General features: G+C 38.6%; 1 protein-coding gene across 4 annotated transcripts in view; it reads right to left on the reverse strand.

Annotated features, from left to right (window-relative positions):
• LOC122080916 (CHD3-type chromatin-remodeling factor PICKLE) overlaps positions 1 to 21,219 on the reverse strand; it is a 119,670-nt gene that overhangs the window by 25,864 nt on the left and 72,587 nt on the right. For all 4 annotated transcript variants that reach the window (XM_042647798.1, XM_042647801.1, XM_042647800.1 and 1 more), the window contains 6 exons: positions 17,984 to 18,181; positions 5,376 to 5,526; positions 5,167 to 5,272; positions 4,611 to 4,685; positions 2,339 to 2,400; positions 2,177 to 2,253 (listed from right to left, as the gene is read on the reverse strand). In XM_042647798.1, coding sequence (XP_042503732.1) covers positions 2,177 to 2,253; positions 2,339 to 2,400; positions 4,611 to 4,685; positions 5,167 to 5,272; positions 5,376 to 5,526; positions 17,984 to 18,181 — 669 coding nt within the window. The remainder of the gene's footprint in view (positions 1 to 2,176; positions 2,254 to 2,338; positions 2,401 to 4,610; positions 4,686 to 5,166; positions 5,273 to 5,375; positions 5,527 to 17,983; positions 18,182 to 21,219) is intronic.

Genomic DNA, 21,219 nt, shown 5'->3' on the forward strand with positions numbered 1-21,219 from the left:
TTTGACCAGTCAAACTTATTATAGAATAAGAGCATTTCTCTAAATGTTGATTTTTTATAACTTAATATGACTTAATGTTAATTTTTTATGATTTGATGTGGCTTAATCTTGATTTTTTATGATACAAGGTATATATAACTTACTAAATAATGTTAGAAAATAAGAAAAATAAAAAATAACACTTGTTCGCCTAGTTCGCCTTAAGGCGGACGCCTTCTCGCCTAAGCGCTTAGACAACCCTCCACCGCCTTGGTTCGCCTTGGCGCCGTGACAACTATGGTTAGTTCCAAGCTTGCTATGCTACTACCCCCCCCCCTTCACCCTACAAGGGAGTCCCCAAGTAACAGGTTTATTGTTGTCTCCTGAAGTTTGCCCACCACCCTATTGCCCCCCCTCCAATTGCGACGGCTGTGTAGCCTTTTGTGCTTTGTGTCTGTTCCCCCCTTCCTCCCCCCCTCCCTCTTTTGGGGCTCCTTGCATATACTTCTCTCTTCATGGTATTAAATTATTTATTCACCCAAAACAAACTGTTACAAAGCATACTTAAGACAGGAATCAACTGATTCTATAAATAACTTAGATCGCACACCAAGCTTTAGCAAATAACCGAAATAAAACAAATAACCAACTAACTTAGTCCTAACTGAATTAGGAATTAAGTCAAAAGGCAAATAAACAACTAACCACCTAATCCCAACTCACTAACATCCAATTAAAACAAATAATTAACTACTAAGTCCAGCTCCAACAAGCTGGAACATGACCTGGGAATTAATATGGCCCCAATTTAGGCCTAGGTTCATTCTGGCATTGGGTTGAAACCAATTGGATCCACAAATTATGGGCCAAATTTGAACCCCTTTTGAATCCTCAACAATTGGCATGTCCTGCATCACTCACTCAAACTTGTGTGCCATTGATGCATAGTTGATGCTAGTAGCATCCACAATCCCAAGCCTCTGCCCCCCCTGTTAGCACGCCATGCTAGTGCCTTCCGCTAAACATGGTCCCCGTCAAGAACCAAACCACTTGAACTCATCACTCACTCACTTCAACTCCGAGTGCCCGCCCAAGGGATCGACCCATGGAATAATTGTGCTCTGATGCATGGGCAATCAGGCCAACCTGCACGCAATGCCTTGTTTATGACAACCACTATGCCCACTAAGCCTTGATGGCTAGCTCGATGCAATGGCACCGACGGTGAGGAACACCACCCTTAAGGTAGCCCCTGTGATTATAGCACTTACCCAGAAGTAGACATGGACCCCTTCAAATTTTTATGTTGCCGTATTTCAGAACTTCACTAGGCAATGATATCTCCTCTATGCACTCACATGCCCTACCTCGTGCTGCACTCACAATCGAGCCACGGAGTACGCACACACGTGCCTCCTTCAATGCCACAACCGTGGCAATGCAGTCTACTAGATTCAAAATTTGAGATTTAGACCATCATCTCCCCACCGCTTTTCCATGTTTACTTGAACCATTTACCAACCAAGAAATGGTACTCCAGCTTACTTTAAGAAGCTCAAAGACTCTGACCGAAGTATTACATTGAGATAAGGCTATTCCTCACCATGATTATTCTAGATTGAAAGTTCAACACTGAAGCTATCACCCTTCTAATCAATATGATGGTAAGTCTAATAGCAAACACCCTTGGCTTCACTCTTGAGAATGCAAGCCCCCCAAACCACTCATCATTCAGAATACCACCTTGGATTCTATTCACCCTCCTCGAAGAAAAATATTTAGAATCCCAAGATACGTGTTAAAAGTACAATACAGATGGATAGACAAACAACAAACACAGAGAGAGTGAGTTTGTGGAAACCAAATTCACCTATTTCTAGTCCAACGATATCTCCTCAACCACTTATGACAGCTAACATGTTATAAAGAGAGAGAGCTAATCATATCAATAGATTATGAGAACTCTATATCAACAACAATGTTCATTTCTCATTGCATAACTTTCTGATTGTTTCCAATTAGGAAATTACAACTAGCAATTTGCCAACAGAATTATGCTAAATGCTCAGAATCGCATGATATTCCAATTAGTGAGATGCAAAAGACGAGCTTGAGAATGATTGGTACAGAACTTTGATATAGAAATGAATAATCCCAATGACTAATGAGTATCTCAAGAACAGCATACTCAACATACCTTGTCCCTTACTAAGGTCAGTACTGCAATCCTAACAAGTACATCTTGTATCCTTAGTCCCTCTTTCGGAACACCATCTACAGCAAAAAATCATCAAATTAGTGGGATTACTAGATCATGCATATCAAGAAACAACAATAGAAAAGATCAAGGAACAATTACCCGAAAAGGTTGGAGCATCAGTTATATCTTCGGCAATGTGAGACAAGAAAAGAGTTCCGTATCTGAATAAGGATGGACAAAAATCAGTAGACCAAGACCAACTTAACTACAGTCTAGATGACACAGGTCCTACTAACAATTTAACAGCTAAAATATCAGTTGTGAAATGAAGCACAAAGTTAGGTACAATGGATGAATACTAAAACCTGAAGAATATCCAGTTTGTACGTAAATAGATTAGTTCAACATGCCGCCAAATATGAACAGAACTGATTTTGACCATGCCAAACGTATTAAAAGTGAAGATGGTAATGTACTAATGAGGGATCAGGACATTAAGGAGAAGTCGAAGGTTGTTTCTACAGCCTATTAAATGAAGACATTTCGAGTGATAGTGTCCCGAAAGGCTGCATTATCATCATGACACCACATGTCGCAGATATATATGAAAAATCAGGATTCCTGAAGTAAAAGAAGCTTTAAGGAGGATAAAAGTAGGCAAGGCACCTGGTTCAAATGGGGCCCCAATAGAAGTATGGAAGAGCTATTATGGAAGGCTGCATTATCCATCAGCTTCTATTTATTTCATCAGGTTCATTGACGCATGCTTTTTGCCGATGATCTTGTTTTGGTGGATGATTTAGACACAAGGATTAATGCCAAGTTCGAGCTATGGAGATCAACCTTGGAATCAAAAGGTTTTAAGATGTATAGAATACCACTTCCACAGAGACCACGGCCATGACACCGTAGATTGTTGGCACCTGAAAGGAGAGATCAAAGGAATGATTCGAAGAAGATACCTAGGTCGGTTCGTAGACCGTAAAAAAGAGGACGCCCAAGACGGCAATGACTGCAAGGACAACCGCTAAAGAGACGGTAGAGGCCACCGTGAAAGAAGGAGGTCAGCCCGCAGGGGCAATTAGGAACGGCAAAGGGACCGGACAACCGAGGAAGCTAACCATCGCTCCTGTGACGATCATAAAAGCCCAACTAGGATTATAGCAACTATCAGTAGAGGCCTAACTGCTGGAGATAGTTCCATCTCGGTCAGGAAAGCAAAAGCCTTTGCGAGAAGCGTGCATGTGGCCGAATGGTCAAACAAGAGGGCAAGGACGGGGATGGTTATCTCCTTCTCAGATGACGACCTGGAAGGGGTGCAGATGCCACATGACGATGCCCTGGTAATCACTATGATCGTAGCCGATTACAGAGTAAAAAGGATCTTGATGGATAACGGCAGCTCAGCTAATATCCTATTCCTTAAAGCCTTCCAGAAGATGGGTCTAGATAAAGGAAAGCTGAAAAAAAGAAAGCATATAGTAGGAGTTAAACTAGGACGGAAAATAAAGAAGGTGACATAAAGGATGATGTTTCACAAAGAATAAAAGTAGGATGGATGAAGTAAAGAGGTACGTCCAGTGAATTGTGTAATCGACGTATTTTTTTCTAAGTTAAAAGGAAAATTTTATAGAATTGCCATATGACTGACTATGATGTATATGATGCAAAATGTTGGGCTGTGAAGAAGCATCATATAGATAAATTCAGTTTTGCTGAGATGAAAATGATGATATGGACTGTGGCAGAACAAAAAATGATAAATCAAGGAATGATAAAATTCGAACGAATTCGGGAGTAGCTCAGATACATGATAAGCTACGAGAAAGTCATTTGAGGTGGCATGGCCATGTTCAACAAAAACCTATAAATGCTCCAGTACAGAGGGGTGATTTAATTCAGATTGAAGAAGCTAAAAGATCTAGGGACAGACCAAAAGACTATAGGCGTAAAATTGACAAAAGAAAGGCATAGCTTAGGCCTTGTATCAAGTATAACCTCGAATAGAGCTGATTGAGGGTAAGGATCCACGTGGCTGACCCCATTTAGTTGTGATAACAGATAAGGATGAGTTGTTGTTGCATTGATTTTCTTATAGACTTCTATAGGAAAAAATAAAATGAATATAGTCCAGGAAACATATCATAGCCAACAGAAACCCGCATACAAAAATGATTTCTCCTTTCTCTCTCAATTAGTCAGTTAAGACCTACAATCTATACCCAACACAATAGCACCAATAAAATTTCTCTTCATAGGATTTGTTCTAGTACAGTTCAATTACCAAACACATTTAAACTTAGCTACTTCCCAACCAGTTTAAAGGATGTAAATCTTATAGTGACCATCATATCTTTTTAGATACTGCATATCCAGAACAATATGAATCAAAGACAATTTTTATTATGGAAGCAAAGTGAAAATTGCATACTCCTTTATTTCCTCAAAGCTCTTCTGCTTTAACCGAGGAGTAAATTCATGCCAATCATATTCCCCCACTCCAAACCTGCCAAAAAAAACAGAAGAATATTCACAAACTGCAGAAATTGCAAAGGATAAAAATAATCAAAGTATAAAATCAAACAAAGCTCAACAATTTGCAACTCTTCAATGTTAACCTTTCATGTTTTTCAAGAACAAGTAGTGCCATTCAGACTTCCCACAATCAGTAAAATTTGGGAACCAAAGGCTGCCATGCCAACTCTAGGAAAGCCATAGTGAATGCAACCAAAACAAATGACCATACCACCATTACCTTCTTTTATCATAAAGGCAAGTCTGATACAGTTAGAGACAATGATTGTCCTGATCCAGGAAAAGAAATAAAAAGATCTGACAATATGATTGTTATTAAGTGTTGGCATAGACAACATTGGGCCAACACAGCATCCAAGAGCAGATACTCACATGGGAACAATCAGAGCTCTCAGCACAGCACTCAAATGCAGATCAAAACAATATTTGAACTGAAAGAGTAACATATATACCTCATTAATATCTGCACAAATGCAGCCCTTTGGTTTTGATTGAATCCAAGAACCCTAAATGATTTTCCTTCACCTTCCATCAAAGGAAGTGGTTCCATGCTATCCACTGAAAAGATTTTCCATTCAAAACTAAGCTGAGATCAGAATATGTGTGCATAAAATCCTTGTCAGCATTATTCAATTATAGGTCTAGGAGACAGAAATTATACCACGGGCTTTCTTCTTGTGAGGCTTTCTCCCAGATGCCGTTCCAGATGCAATCATTTCAGCGTCAGTCCATTCAGCTTCATTGCTATCCTCCTCACCATCAGAACTCACGTCTTCCAAACCAGCAAGATCATCTTCTTCAACAGATACCATCTTCAAAAAAAAAAAAAAAACCCAAGAAACATGTACATGATATATTAGTAAAACATCATGGTCGGTTCCTTAGACCAAACAAGCCTGACTTGTCCAAAACAATATAATCCTCAAGGAACTGAACCATAGATGCTAGGAGAAGAGACGAACCCATAACAGAACATAAGAAAGTAAACAGCACACATCACCTATGAATTTCAAAATATAGTATACATATTATTTTAATTAGAATAATGTCATTAATGTTTAAGATATGTTTACATTAAATATGACCCACTACAAAATATGTATTTGGTTGCTACCTATTATACATCCCATTATCAGTTCAAGAATCTAATGTTCATTAGACCTGCATGGAAGTTCATTTCTTATGAAAAGTTTTATTAAAAATAAAGAGAATGGAGTAGGTGACAGCTTCAGACCTAGAATAACCAGAGATATCAACTAGAAGAAGGAAATGAGGAAACAAGAAAGAAGAGAAGAGGGAATAGAGAGAAAATACAGCTATCCATTGTAGAGAATAGATTAGCCCAATCAGTAACGGCAATGTTATATTTATAATGACAGTAAACATAAGCAATTACAAATATACCATTACTTATGTGAATATACACACAAGCTACTAAGAGAATTCCAGAACAACCCTTATAATACTAACTCCTAACAATTCTCCTCAAGCTGAAGCATAAATGTCACTTATGCCCAGCTTGGTACACCCCTGAAGAAACACTTTTAAACAAGGCTTTGGTAAAAAATCACTAATTTGTTGGGCAGAGCTAACAAACGAAATGGAGATCACCTTCTTTTTCACAGCATCTCACACAAAATGACAATCAACTTCAATATGCTTCGTTCTTTCATGAAAAACAAGATTATTGGCTAGATGACAGATAGGCAGCCTGATTATCACAATACATGTCAATAGGTTTATTGGTAGGGAAATCAAGCTGCTGAAGAAAAGGCTATAACCACAAAAGCTCAGCTGCAATATATCCCATTTAAGCACTAGGGCTTCTTTTATTCCAGCAGTACCACCATCGGATTTAGATATGATTCATTTTTCAAAGCAAGGCAAGATATCCAATTTTTATTATCTAGTCGCGGACAAGCTCCTAGAAAGTCGTTTGAGGTGGTATGGTCATGTTCAATGGAGGCCTAGGGATGCCCCAGTAAAGAGGAGTGATATGATTCCGATCGAATGAGCTAAAAGAGCTAGGGGCAGGCCTAAAATGACCATAGGAGAAGTTGTGAGGAATTACATGCATAATTTAGGTCTTTGTTAGTATATAGGATAAGTGTGCAGCAAGGGCACAATGGGGATTTACCCCCTCCACCAACCCTATTTAGAAGGGCGGCAGGATGGGGGGTACATTTGTAATTAGGTTATTCCCAAGGTTCGAAATCTCGTTTCATTTCAGTGGTTTCAAAACCACCAAAATACCGAAATTTCGGCGAGATCTCGATGAGTTGCATGTGTGTGTATTTTTTTTTTTTTCACTCGGTTGCCTGTTTTGGTGGTCAAACGGCCATATTATGACCTGAAACTTGGTGGGGAGCTTGTTTTAAGGTTAATAAATATGCTTAGAACTTAAATTTACAAAAATATTAGAACATGACAGTGTTTTAGAGTTGCACCATTGTTTGGCAGCAACCATCGAACTGTTTTGGAGATTTTATGAAATATTGCTAGAACAAGATATAATCTGATAGTAAGACAAGTAAATAATGCATCTAAGCAAAATGATCAAAGCAAACCTCAACATTAATTAACTAATATTTAGTGTACTAGAGTAATATACTATGCAACTCCCTAACTCCCAAGTCCCAACTAAAGTCATCCACTGAGCGTCTTACTCTTAAATCTCAAAGTCCCAAATGCCAATATCCCAAGTACCTAACATGCTACTTATACAACACTAATTATAATGACTGCCTACTGGAAATAACTATGACGGTCTGGCTGGGTTCCACGCTCAAGACGATGGAGTGGACGTGCATTTTCCTCTGACTGCACCACAAATGCATGCCACGTCACATTCTAAGAGAAAATTCGAACATAGTCCTCCACAACTTCCAAAAAAACTGACTCTACATACTGAATATAACCTATCCGAGGGTATGTGTCACCACCATAGTATGAAAAAGAAGAACCTGCCAATAAGCTACTATCAAATAATGCTTCCGCCATCATGTACAGCTGGGCTAGGTAGGAGAATAAGCAGTCCACAAAGCTACCACCATGTGACTAGATTTGGGAGCCATAGTCAATACCAGGAATCGATGAACAAGATGTATGCTCTATCCCAGTGAATTGAACATAAGGTCCATAATACTCCGACCAGATGCTCTCTCTTGTAAATGATGGGACACGCCAATGCCCACTACCTCTACTGTCACTATGAGGAAGGCCGAAGGTGTGAGCTATTAACCATAAAAAAATATCATGGCAAATGTATTTTTCAAAAAAAAAAAATTATAAACAAATAATTTCGCTTCTGTGAGGTCATAGATCGACCTCTAGTGTCTAACAATTAAAAAACTAGCCCTAACCAACATGTATCTATGTTACTATTTAAAAAAAAAAAAGGTTCTGGGGAAAGTGGTTTACCTTTCCAAAGCATGAAATGTGTAGATCTTCAACTTGGAGTGATCTTCAAGGCAATAGATGTGATGATGTGGCAAATTAGTTAACAATGAAGTAATTTTTTAAGTTAAAGCAAGAAGCCAAAATTTCGCCGAGACAGTCGAGTTGGAGTCAAAATTTTGACTCCCCCGCACGAAATTGGGTATTTATAAGCCATGGGTGGTACATTTCGGTACCTTGCCAAAATGGTACCGAAATTTTGACTGAGATATTTCCCTTTTTGTATCTTGTAGGTTATCTCGACTCGATAAAACAAAATCACGAAATTTTCAAGATCTCGATGAGATTTTGAACCACGGATATGACTTATACTCCAAGTTGGGTTAGGACTCGTACTCTTGTTATGACTCTACTTCGCTTATAATTAAAGGGATTGGGTGATCATGCATTCTCCCCAATTTTTCTCTCAACATGATATCAAAACTAAATTTCTGATCTACTTTTTTCAGCCACTTTTCTTCTCTCCTTCCAAAATCACAGGCCCTCTCTCTCTCACATCTTCCATCATCTTCACAAGCCTCCATCTTCTCCCACTTTGCCTTCCTAACTACCTATAGGACAGCACTAATTAGGTGACTTATATGAATCTAGTTGCTGTTATATCCATGATCTCAATGTTTTAAACTAAAAAAGAAAGAACTTTGAAAAATTAGGGTTCTTACCTGTCTACGACTTTTTATTCTTCTTCTCCTTTGGAATTTGGTTTTTCCTACTTTTAAGAACAAATTTCCCCCCATTGAAGATCAAGTATAGCAACCTGGAAAGGATCTACCATCACCTACAAAATCAACCTGCAAGATTGAAGCACCTTCATCTGTGATTTCAAGAAACCAGAGTTTTTCACTTTCCAAAACCCTCTCCATCAATTTTAGGGTTTTACACCTCAAAATCAACTGAGATTTGCAGGATATCTTCCTCACCCCTAAACAGGAGTTCGACCAGCCCTATGGCCCAGTCCGCCAAGGTTGTGTGTGTGTGATCCTCTTCCTCGAAGATTTTTAGGGTTTTCTCCTAAAACCCTTATTGAACTATCTCTCCAATTCCTTATCAGAATCAGATATAATTTGGAAGACTTCTTCGCCACCCTTATTGGGCAATTCGACCCAAGTATTGGCCCTTTCTGACAGCTGTTTTTGAAAATCTGGTATTTCTCCCATATTTTTGTTGACTTTTCCCTCTTTTCATCATCATGTCTAAAGTAACTATTGTATCTACTACAAACTTAGATTCTGATGGGCAAGGTCGCAATGAATATATTCCTTTTGTGCTTGCTCTGTAAAATTGGATGGAATTAAGCATCTAATCTGGTCCAGAACCACTTATCTTACGATTGCTGGCAAAGGTCTCACTGGACATATCACAGGAAAATCAAAGAAGCACTCTGAAGAGTGTTGGACCTTAAGTGTACGGCCGCTGCCAATCCCCCAAAAGACGCCTTGTGAGTGAAGGTACGTGCTTTATTATTTAAAGCATCCCCCTCCGCAGCAGTCACACTCATGAGTCGAGCCAGGATCTAGTCAGAGACTTTGGGCCTTCTCCATGCAGTCGACATAGGCACCAACAATCTCCCCCAAAGTTGCGAACCTGCACCTGGGGAGGCTCGAACCCGTGAGCTGCTCTGATATCACTTGTTGGACCTTAAGTGCACGTTGTTGTCAATCCCCCAAAAGACGCCTTGTGAGGGAATATGCGCACTTTATTACTTATAACATCCCCCTCCGCAGCAGTCACACTCACAAGTCGAGTCGGGATCTACGCAGAGACTTTGGGCCTTCTCCATACAGTCGATATGGGCACCAACAAAGAGGATACTCCTCAGAACAAATGATCACCATTGTCTCTCTCGTAATGGCTTTTCTAATCAACTCTATACATCAATCTATCTCTAGAGGATTCTTGTTGTTAGAAACCGCTTCTCAAATCTGGTCTGCTGCCAAAGAAACCTATAGACAAATAGGGAATGACGCCCAGGTCTTTGATCTTCGCAAGAAAGTGCGTACTACTACTCAACAAGACCTCTCTGTCTCCAAGTATTATACTGAACTTCGAACCCTGTGGTATGAGCTTGATCACTTTGCAGACTATCATCCATCCAGTGCTGAAGATATTGCTCCCTATGCAAAACATGTTGACAAAATTAAGGTGTATGATTTCTTGGCTAGTTTGAATGTTGAGTATGATCAAATTCGTGTCCACGTACTTAGCAGATCTCCCTTCACTACTTTGGAACAGTCCTTAACCCTGGTTCATACAGAGAAATGTCGTCGAAACTCTATGCTTCATACTCCCTCTACTGAGAAATCAGCCCTACAAGCTGGTTCTACTACTTCTGAGGGAGCTGATGTCTGTACCAATGACACTACCAAGAAGAAAGTGAAATGCGAACGTTGCAACAAACTATACCATACCAAAGCCACATGTTGGAAATTTCAATGGAAACCAGCTGATTTTCAAGCTAAACATGCCCATGGTAAATCCAAGAACAAGGCTCATCAAGCTAAAACTATTGACATACCTTCTGCAACTACTATTGGTCTATTCCAAGAAGAACTCCAAGCTTTCAGACGTATGCCCCAAGCTTCCGATTCATCAACACCAGCCTATTCTCCAGCTCCTTCAGCTTCCAACTTTGCTCATTCAGGTATTTTGTTTGGCGATCATTGTGCACCGGTAGTTTCTAGTCCTTGGGTCATTGACTACGGTACCCATAGTTGTCACGGCGCCAAGGCGAACCAAGGCGGTGGAGGGTTGTCTAAGCGCTTAGGCGAGAAGGCGCCCGCCTTAAGGCGAACTAGGCGAACAAGTGTTATTTTTTATTTTTTCAATTTTCTAACATTATTTAGTAAGTTATATATACCTTGTATCATAAAAAATAAGATTAAGCCACATTAAGTCATTAAAAATCAACATTTAGCCACATCAAATCATAAAAAATTAACATTAAGTCATATTAAGTTATAAAAAATCAACATTTAGAAAATACTTTAATTCTATAATAAGTTTGACTGGTCAAATGATTTTATTTTTACATGAGACTTTTTGTATTAGTTATAATATAAAACCAACTTTCTAACAAGTCTAAGATTACTTAAATCTGAGTTGCAATGACAAAGTAATGCTTTAGTCAAACTTATTTTTAAGTGCGCGAATACTGTTAAAATCGCCTGAATGAAAATAATTTTATGAATATCAAAACAAAATATTTTTTTATCGGACTTTTGGTTTTTAGCAATGTTTTAACATGATAGAATTTATAAAATTTTCATAATTGAGAAAAACCCTAGCATTTAAAAGTTGAAAATCGTCCCTATAACCAAAATCCAGTTTTTGTTCTTGGACTGGGGGGTTGACTTTTTTTCCTTTTGGAATTCGATTTTTAAACTATTTTTATTGGATTCAAATAGGGGGTATTTGCTTATTTATGAATAATATCTTAAGTAAATGAAATAACAAATATTATTTCATTTACTTGAATGATATTTGGCATAAATAAGTGCCGAAATAGAAGGCAACATGCAGTGCAACAAGGCGGCTGTCACCTAGGCCCCAGGCAAACCGCCTGGACGCCTAGGCGACGCCTTGACAACTATGACGGTGCCACTGATCATATGACTGGTTCTTCCAACCTTTTCCACTAGTATTCACCCACCTCAGGCAAAGAAAAAGTGAGGGTTGCAAATGGCACCCTCTCTTTTGTACATGGAAAGGGTTTTATTCAGTGTTCTAATTCTCACTTTAAATTCAATTTTTCATATCCCTAGCTTCCTACTAATCTGCTATCTATTAGTAGTCTTACTGGGGATTTGAATTGTAAAGTAACATTTTTTCCTTCCACTACATTTTCTAGGATCGGGTAACAAGGAATACGATTAGATGTGGTAAGGTGCAGCATGGTCTCTATTTGCTTGTTGATGGTTGTCTTCCCACAGCTGAGGTCTCTACTATTCCTCGCCAGCAACATTTTGAACTGCAACAGTGGCATTGTCGGTTTGGACGTCCTCCTCTTGGAGCATTATCTCTTTTATTTCCGCAATTAGTTAAAAATTGTAACAGGCAAGACTTTTTTTGTGAAGCCTATATTCTGGATAAACAAAGTCGTTCTAGTTATTTTCCGTTAAATAAAAGCTCCTAACTTTTCCATTCGGTTCACTCCGATGTGTGGGACCATCTCGTCGGATGTGTATCTCAGGTAAACGTTGGTTTGTGTCCTTTATTGAATGGCACTTTCGCACAACATGTGTGTATATGATGCAACCTAAAAATGGAGTGTTCAATTGCTTTCAAGGCCAAGATAATTCATACTCAATTCAATGCTACTCTAAAAATTCTTCGTACTAATAATGATGCTGAATATATGAAAGGTCAGTTTCAGAGGTACCTTGCTGAACATGGGATCCTTCATCCAACTAGTTGCGTTGGCATTCCAGCTCAGAATGGATTTGTCGACCACAAGTATAGACACTTACTAGACATTGTCCATGCAATGATGTTTGCAAGATAGATTACATCTCAATATTGGAGTGATGTTGTTCTGACTGCTACCTATTTGATCAACCACATGCCTACTAGGGTTTTTGATTCTCGTACTCATGTTGTCAATCTTCATAAGAATAACTCCTTTCAAGTTCCTCCAAATACTTTTGGGTGTGCTTACTATGCTAGGGATCACCACTCACCAAATTGGAACCTCGTAGCATTAATGGTATCTTTTTAGGTTATTCACCTACTCAGAAAGGATACAAGTGTTACCATCCTCCTACTAGTTGTACCATAGTCCCCATAGACGTGTTCCACGAATCCTTTGGCAATTATTCCTCACCATCTCTTTAGGGGAAGGCCGGTATTAACAGGGAAGAGACGCTCTGAATTTGCTTATTCCACCTCCAGTGTATCTACCATCTTCGACAGAGAGTAAGAAGACAAATACTACCAATGAAACCACTGTTCCAGCTCATGGGGAGATTGAGACCATTGTTCCTACCCAGTAGGAGTTGACTCTCGTGCAGCATACTATTGGGGAGTTTCAAAAACAGATTGATAATTCAACTCTTGAAGTCTATCGTAGGGTCACACCGGAAATAAACAACTTGAGATCACTACCACCACAAAAGTACCTTTACACATCCCTCGCCAGCCCTGGATCTAGAGCCAACTAAGCCTATTGTGGCAGGTATACTTTCTTCTTCTGGCCAACCTATTGTTCTTAGAAAAGGCACTAGGACTTCACTCAACACCCTATATCCCATGTTGTTTCATATGATTCTCTTTCTCCCTCCTATCGTGCTTTTTTGTCTTCTATTTCTTCTTATCATGTTCCCTAGAATTGGAAGGAAGCTTGTGCACATGGAAAATGGAAGGCCGCAATGGTGGAAGAAATGGATGCCCTAAAAAAGAATTATACATGGGAACTTGACTCTTCCTCCTGGAAAAAAATAAGTCAATTGTAAGTGGGTGTTTGTGGTAAAGCAGAAGAATGATGGCTCTATAGATAGGTACAATGCGAGACTTGTGGCTAAAGGATTCACTCAAACATATCGCTTTGACTACCAATATACGTTTGCACCAGTTGCCAAATTGTCCTCTGTGTGAGTGTTGCTCTAATGTGCTATGAACCTAGGATGAGATCTCCGACAACTTGATGTCAAGAATGCTTTCCTCCAGGGGGAGGCTCGATGAGAAAGTATATATGGATATTCCACCAAACTTCTCCAAGAAGGGAACTCAGGGCAAGGTCTGTGAGTTAAGGCGTGCAATCTATGGTTTGAAGCAATCACCTAGAGCGTGGTTTGGGAGATTTCCCAAGGCAATGATATTTGTGGGGTATAAGCAAAGCAATGCTGACCACACATTGTTAATAAAGAGGACCGATAAAAATTACTATTCTCATCATCTAAATGGATGATATTGTGCTGACAAGGAATGACAGTGTTGAGATTGGTCGCCTCAAGGACTTTCCTGGTTGAGAGTTTAAAATAAAGGGTCTTGGGAAGCTAAGGTACTTTATTGGGATTGAAGTTGCTCGATCCTCTAAAGACATCATTCTATGCCATAGTTGTCATAGCGTCGCTTAAGCGTCGCCAAGGCAGCGATTTGGCATCCTAGCGGAAAAAGAAGTTCATGGCAGTGCTACGATTTATGTGACTCACAAATGGAGGTAGCCATTGGCTGATAGGCGTCACTATAGCACCACCATGGAAGCCAGGTCACTCCTGATTCACTAGGCGGTAGATTTTTTGTAAAATGCAGAGTGATTTTGATAGGGCTATGTTGATTTTTGATGATTTGATGTTGCTTAATATTGGTTTTATATGTTATAGGGTATATATTGTAGGCTTGTAGCATGCTAAATAACTTTAGAAAATAAGGAAAATAAAAAAATAGCATACTAAATAATTTTAGAAAATAGAAAAAATAAAAAATAACACATGGGCGATTTGACCGCCAAGGCAACGCCATAACGGACGATTCATCGCCAAATCGATTAGCCACCCCTCCACCGCCCTGGATCGATTTGACACCGTGACAACTATGTTCTATGCTAGAGGAAGTACATCCTTGATCTATTGTCAGAGACTGGTTTATTAGGTTGTCGTCTCTCTGATACTCCTACGAAAGCTAGTACATGAATTAAGGAAAATGAGGGTGAATCTATTGACAAAGGGCGTTACTAACAATTGGTAGGCAAACTGATCTATCTCCCCCATACTCAGCCTGATATTGTTGTGGTTGTCAGTTTTGTGAATCAGTTTATGCATAATCTCAATAACTCCCATATGGAAGCAGCTTACATATCCTGATGTACTTGAAATCTGCTCCAGGAAAAGGAGTTCTTTTATCCCCTCATAATCATCTCCTAGTCTAAGCCTATACAGATGTTGATTGGGCTGGATCTCCTGACAAAAAATCCATCATACGTTATTGTACCTATGATATTGGTATGCATGTTTGTCTTCTTATAATGCTCTACTATGATAACAAGGTTGCTATCAGTATTGCACATAATCCAGTACAGCATGACCATACCAAACATGTGGAGATTGATAGACACTTCATCAAAGAGAAGCTTAATGCTGGCTTGATTTGTGTTCCCTTTATGAATTCTGAAGATCAATTAGCTGATGTATTCACTAAGGTTTTAGCTGGGAATATGTTTCATTCTTGTTTAGTCAAGTTAGGCATGTGTGATATCTATGCACCAACTTGAGGGGGAGTGTTAGAATATAGGAAAGTGTGCCGCAGGGGCACAATGGGGGTTTCCCCCTCCACCGACCCTATTTAGAGTGGGACGGCTGGATGGGGGTTACATTGGTAATTGGGTTATAACATGTACTCCTGGTTGGTTTATGACTCCTGTTTGGGTTAGGACTTGTACTTTTGTTAATACTCTACTTTGCTTAGTATAAATAAAGGGCTTAGGTGATCAATTAGATCACTCATGCATTCTCCCCAATTTTGCTCTCAACAGTGTTGTAACAAGTATGACCTCTGATACAGCCTATTGGAGAGCAAGGATCTATGTAGCCAACCCCAATAAGCTGAGGTTATCCCGACTTGCTGAGTTGTGCCTCTTTCCTTTTACTTTCATCTTTCATTCTTCACCTTTCATTTGTCAATTTTCATTTCTCATCTTATTTCCTATCCTCTTTTCTCATCTCCTCATCCCCCTTTTCATTTAGGGATTTTCTCACCTTTTTCCCTTTCTGGTCTTACTCTCTTCTAATCCTTTCCTCTATTCTTTTTTTTCCTATTGGAATAAGTGGCTTTGCTATCTCGAAATCTTCTTGGTCATTAGAGAAGCTTTTGGGTGGATTGTCCCCAATCATGGCTGTAGCACATGGCGGGTGAACCAGGTTTAAAACTCCGTGTTCAATTCTGATATATTCATTCTTAGTTTTTGGTTATTTCACTGTCTGCTACCACTGCCACCTGTTCAATGCTTAAGCCCTGCACAAAATTACTTCCCATGGTCAAAGAAATTTTGGCGTAGTGCCAATGTCATATTGATTAATATCCTGTTATCTTATGTGGAAGGTTAAATTTTATGACTTAGTGGAAACAAGGTCATTACTCCACTAATAAAAAACTTATCCAACTACTTGGGAAGTGATTAACAGGGTGCACGGGACCAGACTCCATCCATTGTTCTCTTGATTGTTTTTGCCTCTTTTTTTAATTCATCCCCATAAGCTCTAGTACAGTTTACTTCACAATTAAACAAAAATATATGGGCAAAACAACAGTGACATACAAAGAAGTGAGGTCCCAATGTGCAAGCCTACACCAGTTTTTCTTCCAATAAATTTTGGATCCATATTAGAATAAACCTAAGCTTATAAGGGTCACCTCAATTAATTCTTGGCCAAAAAATCCAAACCCCATAAATAAAACTGGAAGCCAACTGCCCCACTAGCAAGAACAGCACATACCATATAAACATGAAGCTGAGACACTAGTCAGGCTGTTTCTGCAAGTACCAATATTTAATGCACACAACACAGAATTACAGAACCCTGCAATGTTGCTTATGGAATTTCTTTTCACAAAAGCAAGGTGTGCTATGGAAAACATGCATATTATCTGACATTTGTTAATTCTAAGAGGTAGATACACCAGTAATGACCAGTAATGAGAACCAAGGGAAAAACACATGCCAAATACAGAACCGATACACCATGTGTTTTTGATACATGCATTTATTGCCCAAGCTTAAGTGGAAGTCATTACGCAAAAGCAAGCCATCATGGTCACCAGGAGAAACACCTAGGCAAGGCCAAGGCAAGCTCGATATTTGAGGAAAATATGCCCCATTTCATGGAGTTATTCTAATTCTAAGTATGTTATTCCATTCTAATTCCTTCCTCTTCCTTTCCCCCCTCCATTTTTCTCCTTTTCTTCTTCTTGTTTACCCCCTTTTCTCCCTTATTTTCCATGCTTCTGGACTAGAACTTGTCTGGGTGCTTAGGCAGAAGATGCCCAGTCGACTTGGACATGATTGGGCGCCTTGTTGCCTGGGCAGCACCTAGCAACACCTTGACAACTATGGATTTAACAGATAAATTTTAACATAGAGTTACATAGGTAATCATGCATCTTAAGAAAAGAGAATATTACAGAGAAACTAAATGAGAGGATTTGGAATACAATTTAAAAGTTTTCCCCTTTTTCCTTTCCACTTTAGCATGAAAATGTTTATAAAACTGACGTCATCTTTGGGCATATGCCCACACTTTTTGATGCAGAAGCATCAGTTGTTAGGGATATGTTAGTTTTCATAGGGTATATTATTCTTTTATGAATGAAGGGCCTAGATCGAATAGTCTCAAGTTTGATTCAAAAGGACCATCCTTGGTCACTACTGGCACTGATAGAGCAGCCTTTGAGGCAAGATCAGAACAAGGAACTTTGAGGCAGCGCTTGAGTCCTATAGTATTTTCATTCTTCTAGAAATCGATTGCTCTGCTCCCTACTTAGCTTACTGGTTTCCGATCCGATAGTGCATCAATGCCATGAAACTAGAACGACCAAGTACAACAGGAAAATCCTGTAGAAAGGTAAAGTGAAGGCCAATGATTTTGGGATGAGAAAAGAAGCGAAAAGCTGGAATAAAGTTGCAGTACTATTAGTCTGAAATCATACCAAGAGCAATTTACCCCAAAAGAAACCAGTCCCTTGACTCCCATCACAAATAAAGGTTAGCTTTTTGAAAACAAATAAAAGGGCACAAGCATGGAACAAGGCAGAAAAATTGAATCACTAAATGACACTAATAATTTAGTTCCACACCAAAATGATATAAATAGCAGAAGACAGTACTTGTTTTCGGCTTCTCTTTCCCTTGCCCAAAGAAGTAAACTCTTCAATTTTCTGCATTTCATATCTGTCCCTAAGCAATTCTTCCCAGTAATTAGCTCTTTCTGAATTGTTGACATTATTTTTATTGGCCATGGATGCCCTTTGAGCTTCTTCTTCTACTGCAGCTTCAGCCTCGTCTATATATTCAAAATTTGCTACCTACAGGATGCACCAAAACATTAAATGTATTAAAAAACAGAAGCAACAAATAAGATAGTCAAAGAACATATCTAAATCAGCAGTTAAGCACAACAACAACAACAAACAAACAAACAAAAACCGCAATTCCTCAACGACACTATGAGAAAAACCAGGTCTCCAGATTCACTAGATAAAGTATTCGATCAACTTCATGCTCTACATCTTCAGAATTAATCAAGACAGGAGGAAAAAGGAAGAAAAGCATATTACAACTAAAAAAAAAAAAAATTATGTAACAGAGACAACACTTGTAGGATCAAGAAATCAACTGCTTCAGCTGAAAATCCATTGAGCAGCATTTACAATTAATAGCTTTTTTTCTTGTTTAATATACCATTCGTGTCTAGCTTTTATTCAGATAATTTCTCTTTCATTCTGAATTTAACGAGATATTTCACTATTTTCGATTTAATTTACATATTATGAATCCACAAAATTGATGAAAAATCAATCTAAGTACTAATTCTCCAGACTCTCTCTAAAACTGAATAGGGGCACAAAAATTAATCTGCCAACAAACAATTGTTACTCTTCAAAAATAAGTACTCTGGAAATAGAGGAACCAATAAGAACTATAGAGTCTGCCGGTGTATGTGAACACTTAGAGAAAAGAAGAAGAACCTCCACCTGATATTTAGTGACCTAGACAAAGCTTACAATGGTTTCACTGAACAAGTAAGCCAGTAGATAATGAGAGAGACAAAATGGTTTCCAGAAACATAATATGACAATTAAAGAGACCAAATGAGTAGTCAACTGAAGCTCATTAGAGCTGCAACAGGAGAGGCTCTTGGTATAATTACTTTCCGATGCAAAACAAAAATCGGCCATTTGATGATGCAAAACCAAAATCGGCTATTTGATTCAAAGTTTAAGAGCCCAAAGCATTTGAAGAGAGGCAGAGAGAAGACAAATAGAAATTCTATTACACTGTCAGAGAGCAGCTCTTGCTGAAAGACATAAAAGTCCATTACAGTCTCAGAGAGAACAGCTCTTGTCAAACTCATCTAATTCCATCAAAATCCATTGGATCTTTTGAAACATCTAGTAGGTAGGTCAAAGGTTCAGCTAAGAGTCTAAGACTAGAATTTGATGATGAGTGAATGCAAGGTTTCAAGTATCTTATACTAACCAATACATATCGTAACTTTAAGGCACCAATATGATATTGCAACACTAAATATCGACTACATCAGATGATACATGACCCTATATGGTCATTACACTCAATACACTCTCTCATAAACTACATAACATGGTCCATGACTACAAAACACCTACCGAGACCACCTGCAAGGAATTCTTATGAATATTATTTTGGAAAAATCAACTTGATTCCTTGTTTCTACTGGCAAAAGCAACTCTAGTAGCATTATTTTCATCATTATTTGGTAATTAAACAACCTGCAATCAAGGATCAAAACCAGGTTCCTGCAAGAACAGTTTTCTATCAAAACTATGAATTTTTGCTCAAATATTGAATTTAGTGTCGTTCTTTGCAAGGAATCACAAGATTAGTGAAAACAACCTGAATGATTTCACCATAGTAGGATTTTTTCCTCTGCAATGATGTGTTCATTTGAACACTAAATCTTTCCCAAACTAAAAATAACATTTTGTTAACTACAACAACCTCATCTTTTATACATTATCACTTGAATGCACTTGTCTCATCATACTTTGTTGTCCTCTTCATACATTTTATATTTTACCGGTATCGGTCGCCGTATCGGTCGACTAAATTTAATATACATACAAAGGGGTATCGTATCGTTCGGGGAAACATTAATCATGGATACCAGCAAGTTTTTTAACTATGGTTTGTTTTACGCCCATGAGAGATGTGCCATTTGTTGACAATCTATTTCATTATCTCCCTTCTGCAAACAAGTCTGGCAACATTTCTGCATCCAGCAAGTGATTCAGATATCGTGTGTTATCAGAAGATGATGTAAAAAAATTTGTTGTGCCATCCTATAGTTTTTTGGCAATAAGTTTACTATGGAGAGAAGTTCTTTTATCGTTCTTCTGATGTCTATGGGAAGAGAGAGATGCAAAGCTTTTCCATAATGCCAACCCTGAAGGGGTTGAAGTGGAGAAAAGTAAATGCAAGGTGCTTCATTAAATGTAACCAGGTGGATGTCACATTCTATAGAAGAATCGTAGCACTATAATCAGCTTATTAAGCCTATTAAGATTTTAAAGGCACAATTGGATGTCTTTTCAGCGGAGACCAAGGAGTGCCAATGAAGTCGCAGATGAATTGGCAGAGGAAGAGGATGTGAGACCTAGACTATGTTTTAAGGATTGTATTCTTTTGCAAAAATTACTGTAACAGAACACTTTGGGAGTGTGCTTTAATTTTCACTCTTTCATCCTGAATTGTATGACCATGTATCCCCATATACCACTATGTACCAATTGACGTCATTCCACACATTGTTTAGCGGTTTAGCCACATGTGATGAAAACAACCAGTAGAACCAATAAACATACATGCAAATTAAAAGATATTAGAGGTTGAGGAAAGCCGAAAATGATATTGCTTAAGATGCTGACAAAGAACTAAAAGAAGCAGGTTGTGCCAAGTAATTTGAAGACACATGTAAGAACGATAACATGTCACAAAAAATAAACTGAATACCAGAACACATTTTATATACCATATTTTAAATAGCTAGTAATGGTCCACTTCAATTAGTTGAAAGAGCCCCAATGCAGAATTGATCTGAAACCATTAAAGCTAGCGAGAGATTGCAGGGAACAAGAGTGTAATCTCTCTCTCACACATGACCCAGGATTCACCACCAAACCCGACCTACTGAATCACCACATTAGAGTCTGATAGGCTCTTGGAATCAAAACCAAAAGGGCTAGAACTGCATCACCACAATCCAAAGGGTAGAGCATCGCCACTGCACCAAGGCCGAAGCCAAAACTCACCTTTTAATTTTCTGGTGAATAAAATTCATTACCAAAGAGAAAAAAGAATACAG

This window comes from Macadamia integrifolia, chromosome 6 (genome assembly GCF_013358625.1).
Source record: "Macadamia integrifolia cultivar HAES 741 chromosome 6, SCU_Mint_v3, whole genome shotgun sequence".
Lineage (NCBI taxonomy): Eukaryota > Viridiplantae > Streptophyta > Magnoliopsida > Proteales > Proteaceae > Macadamia > Macadamia integrifolia.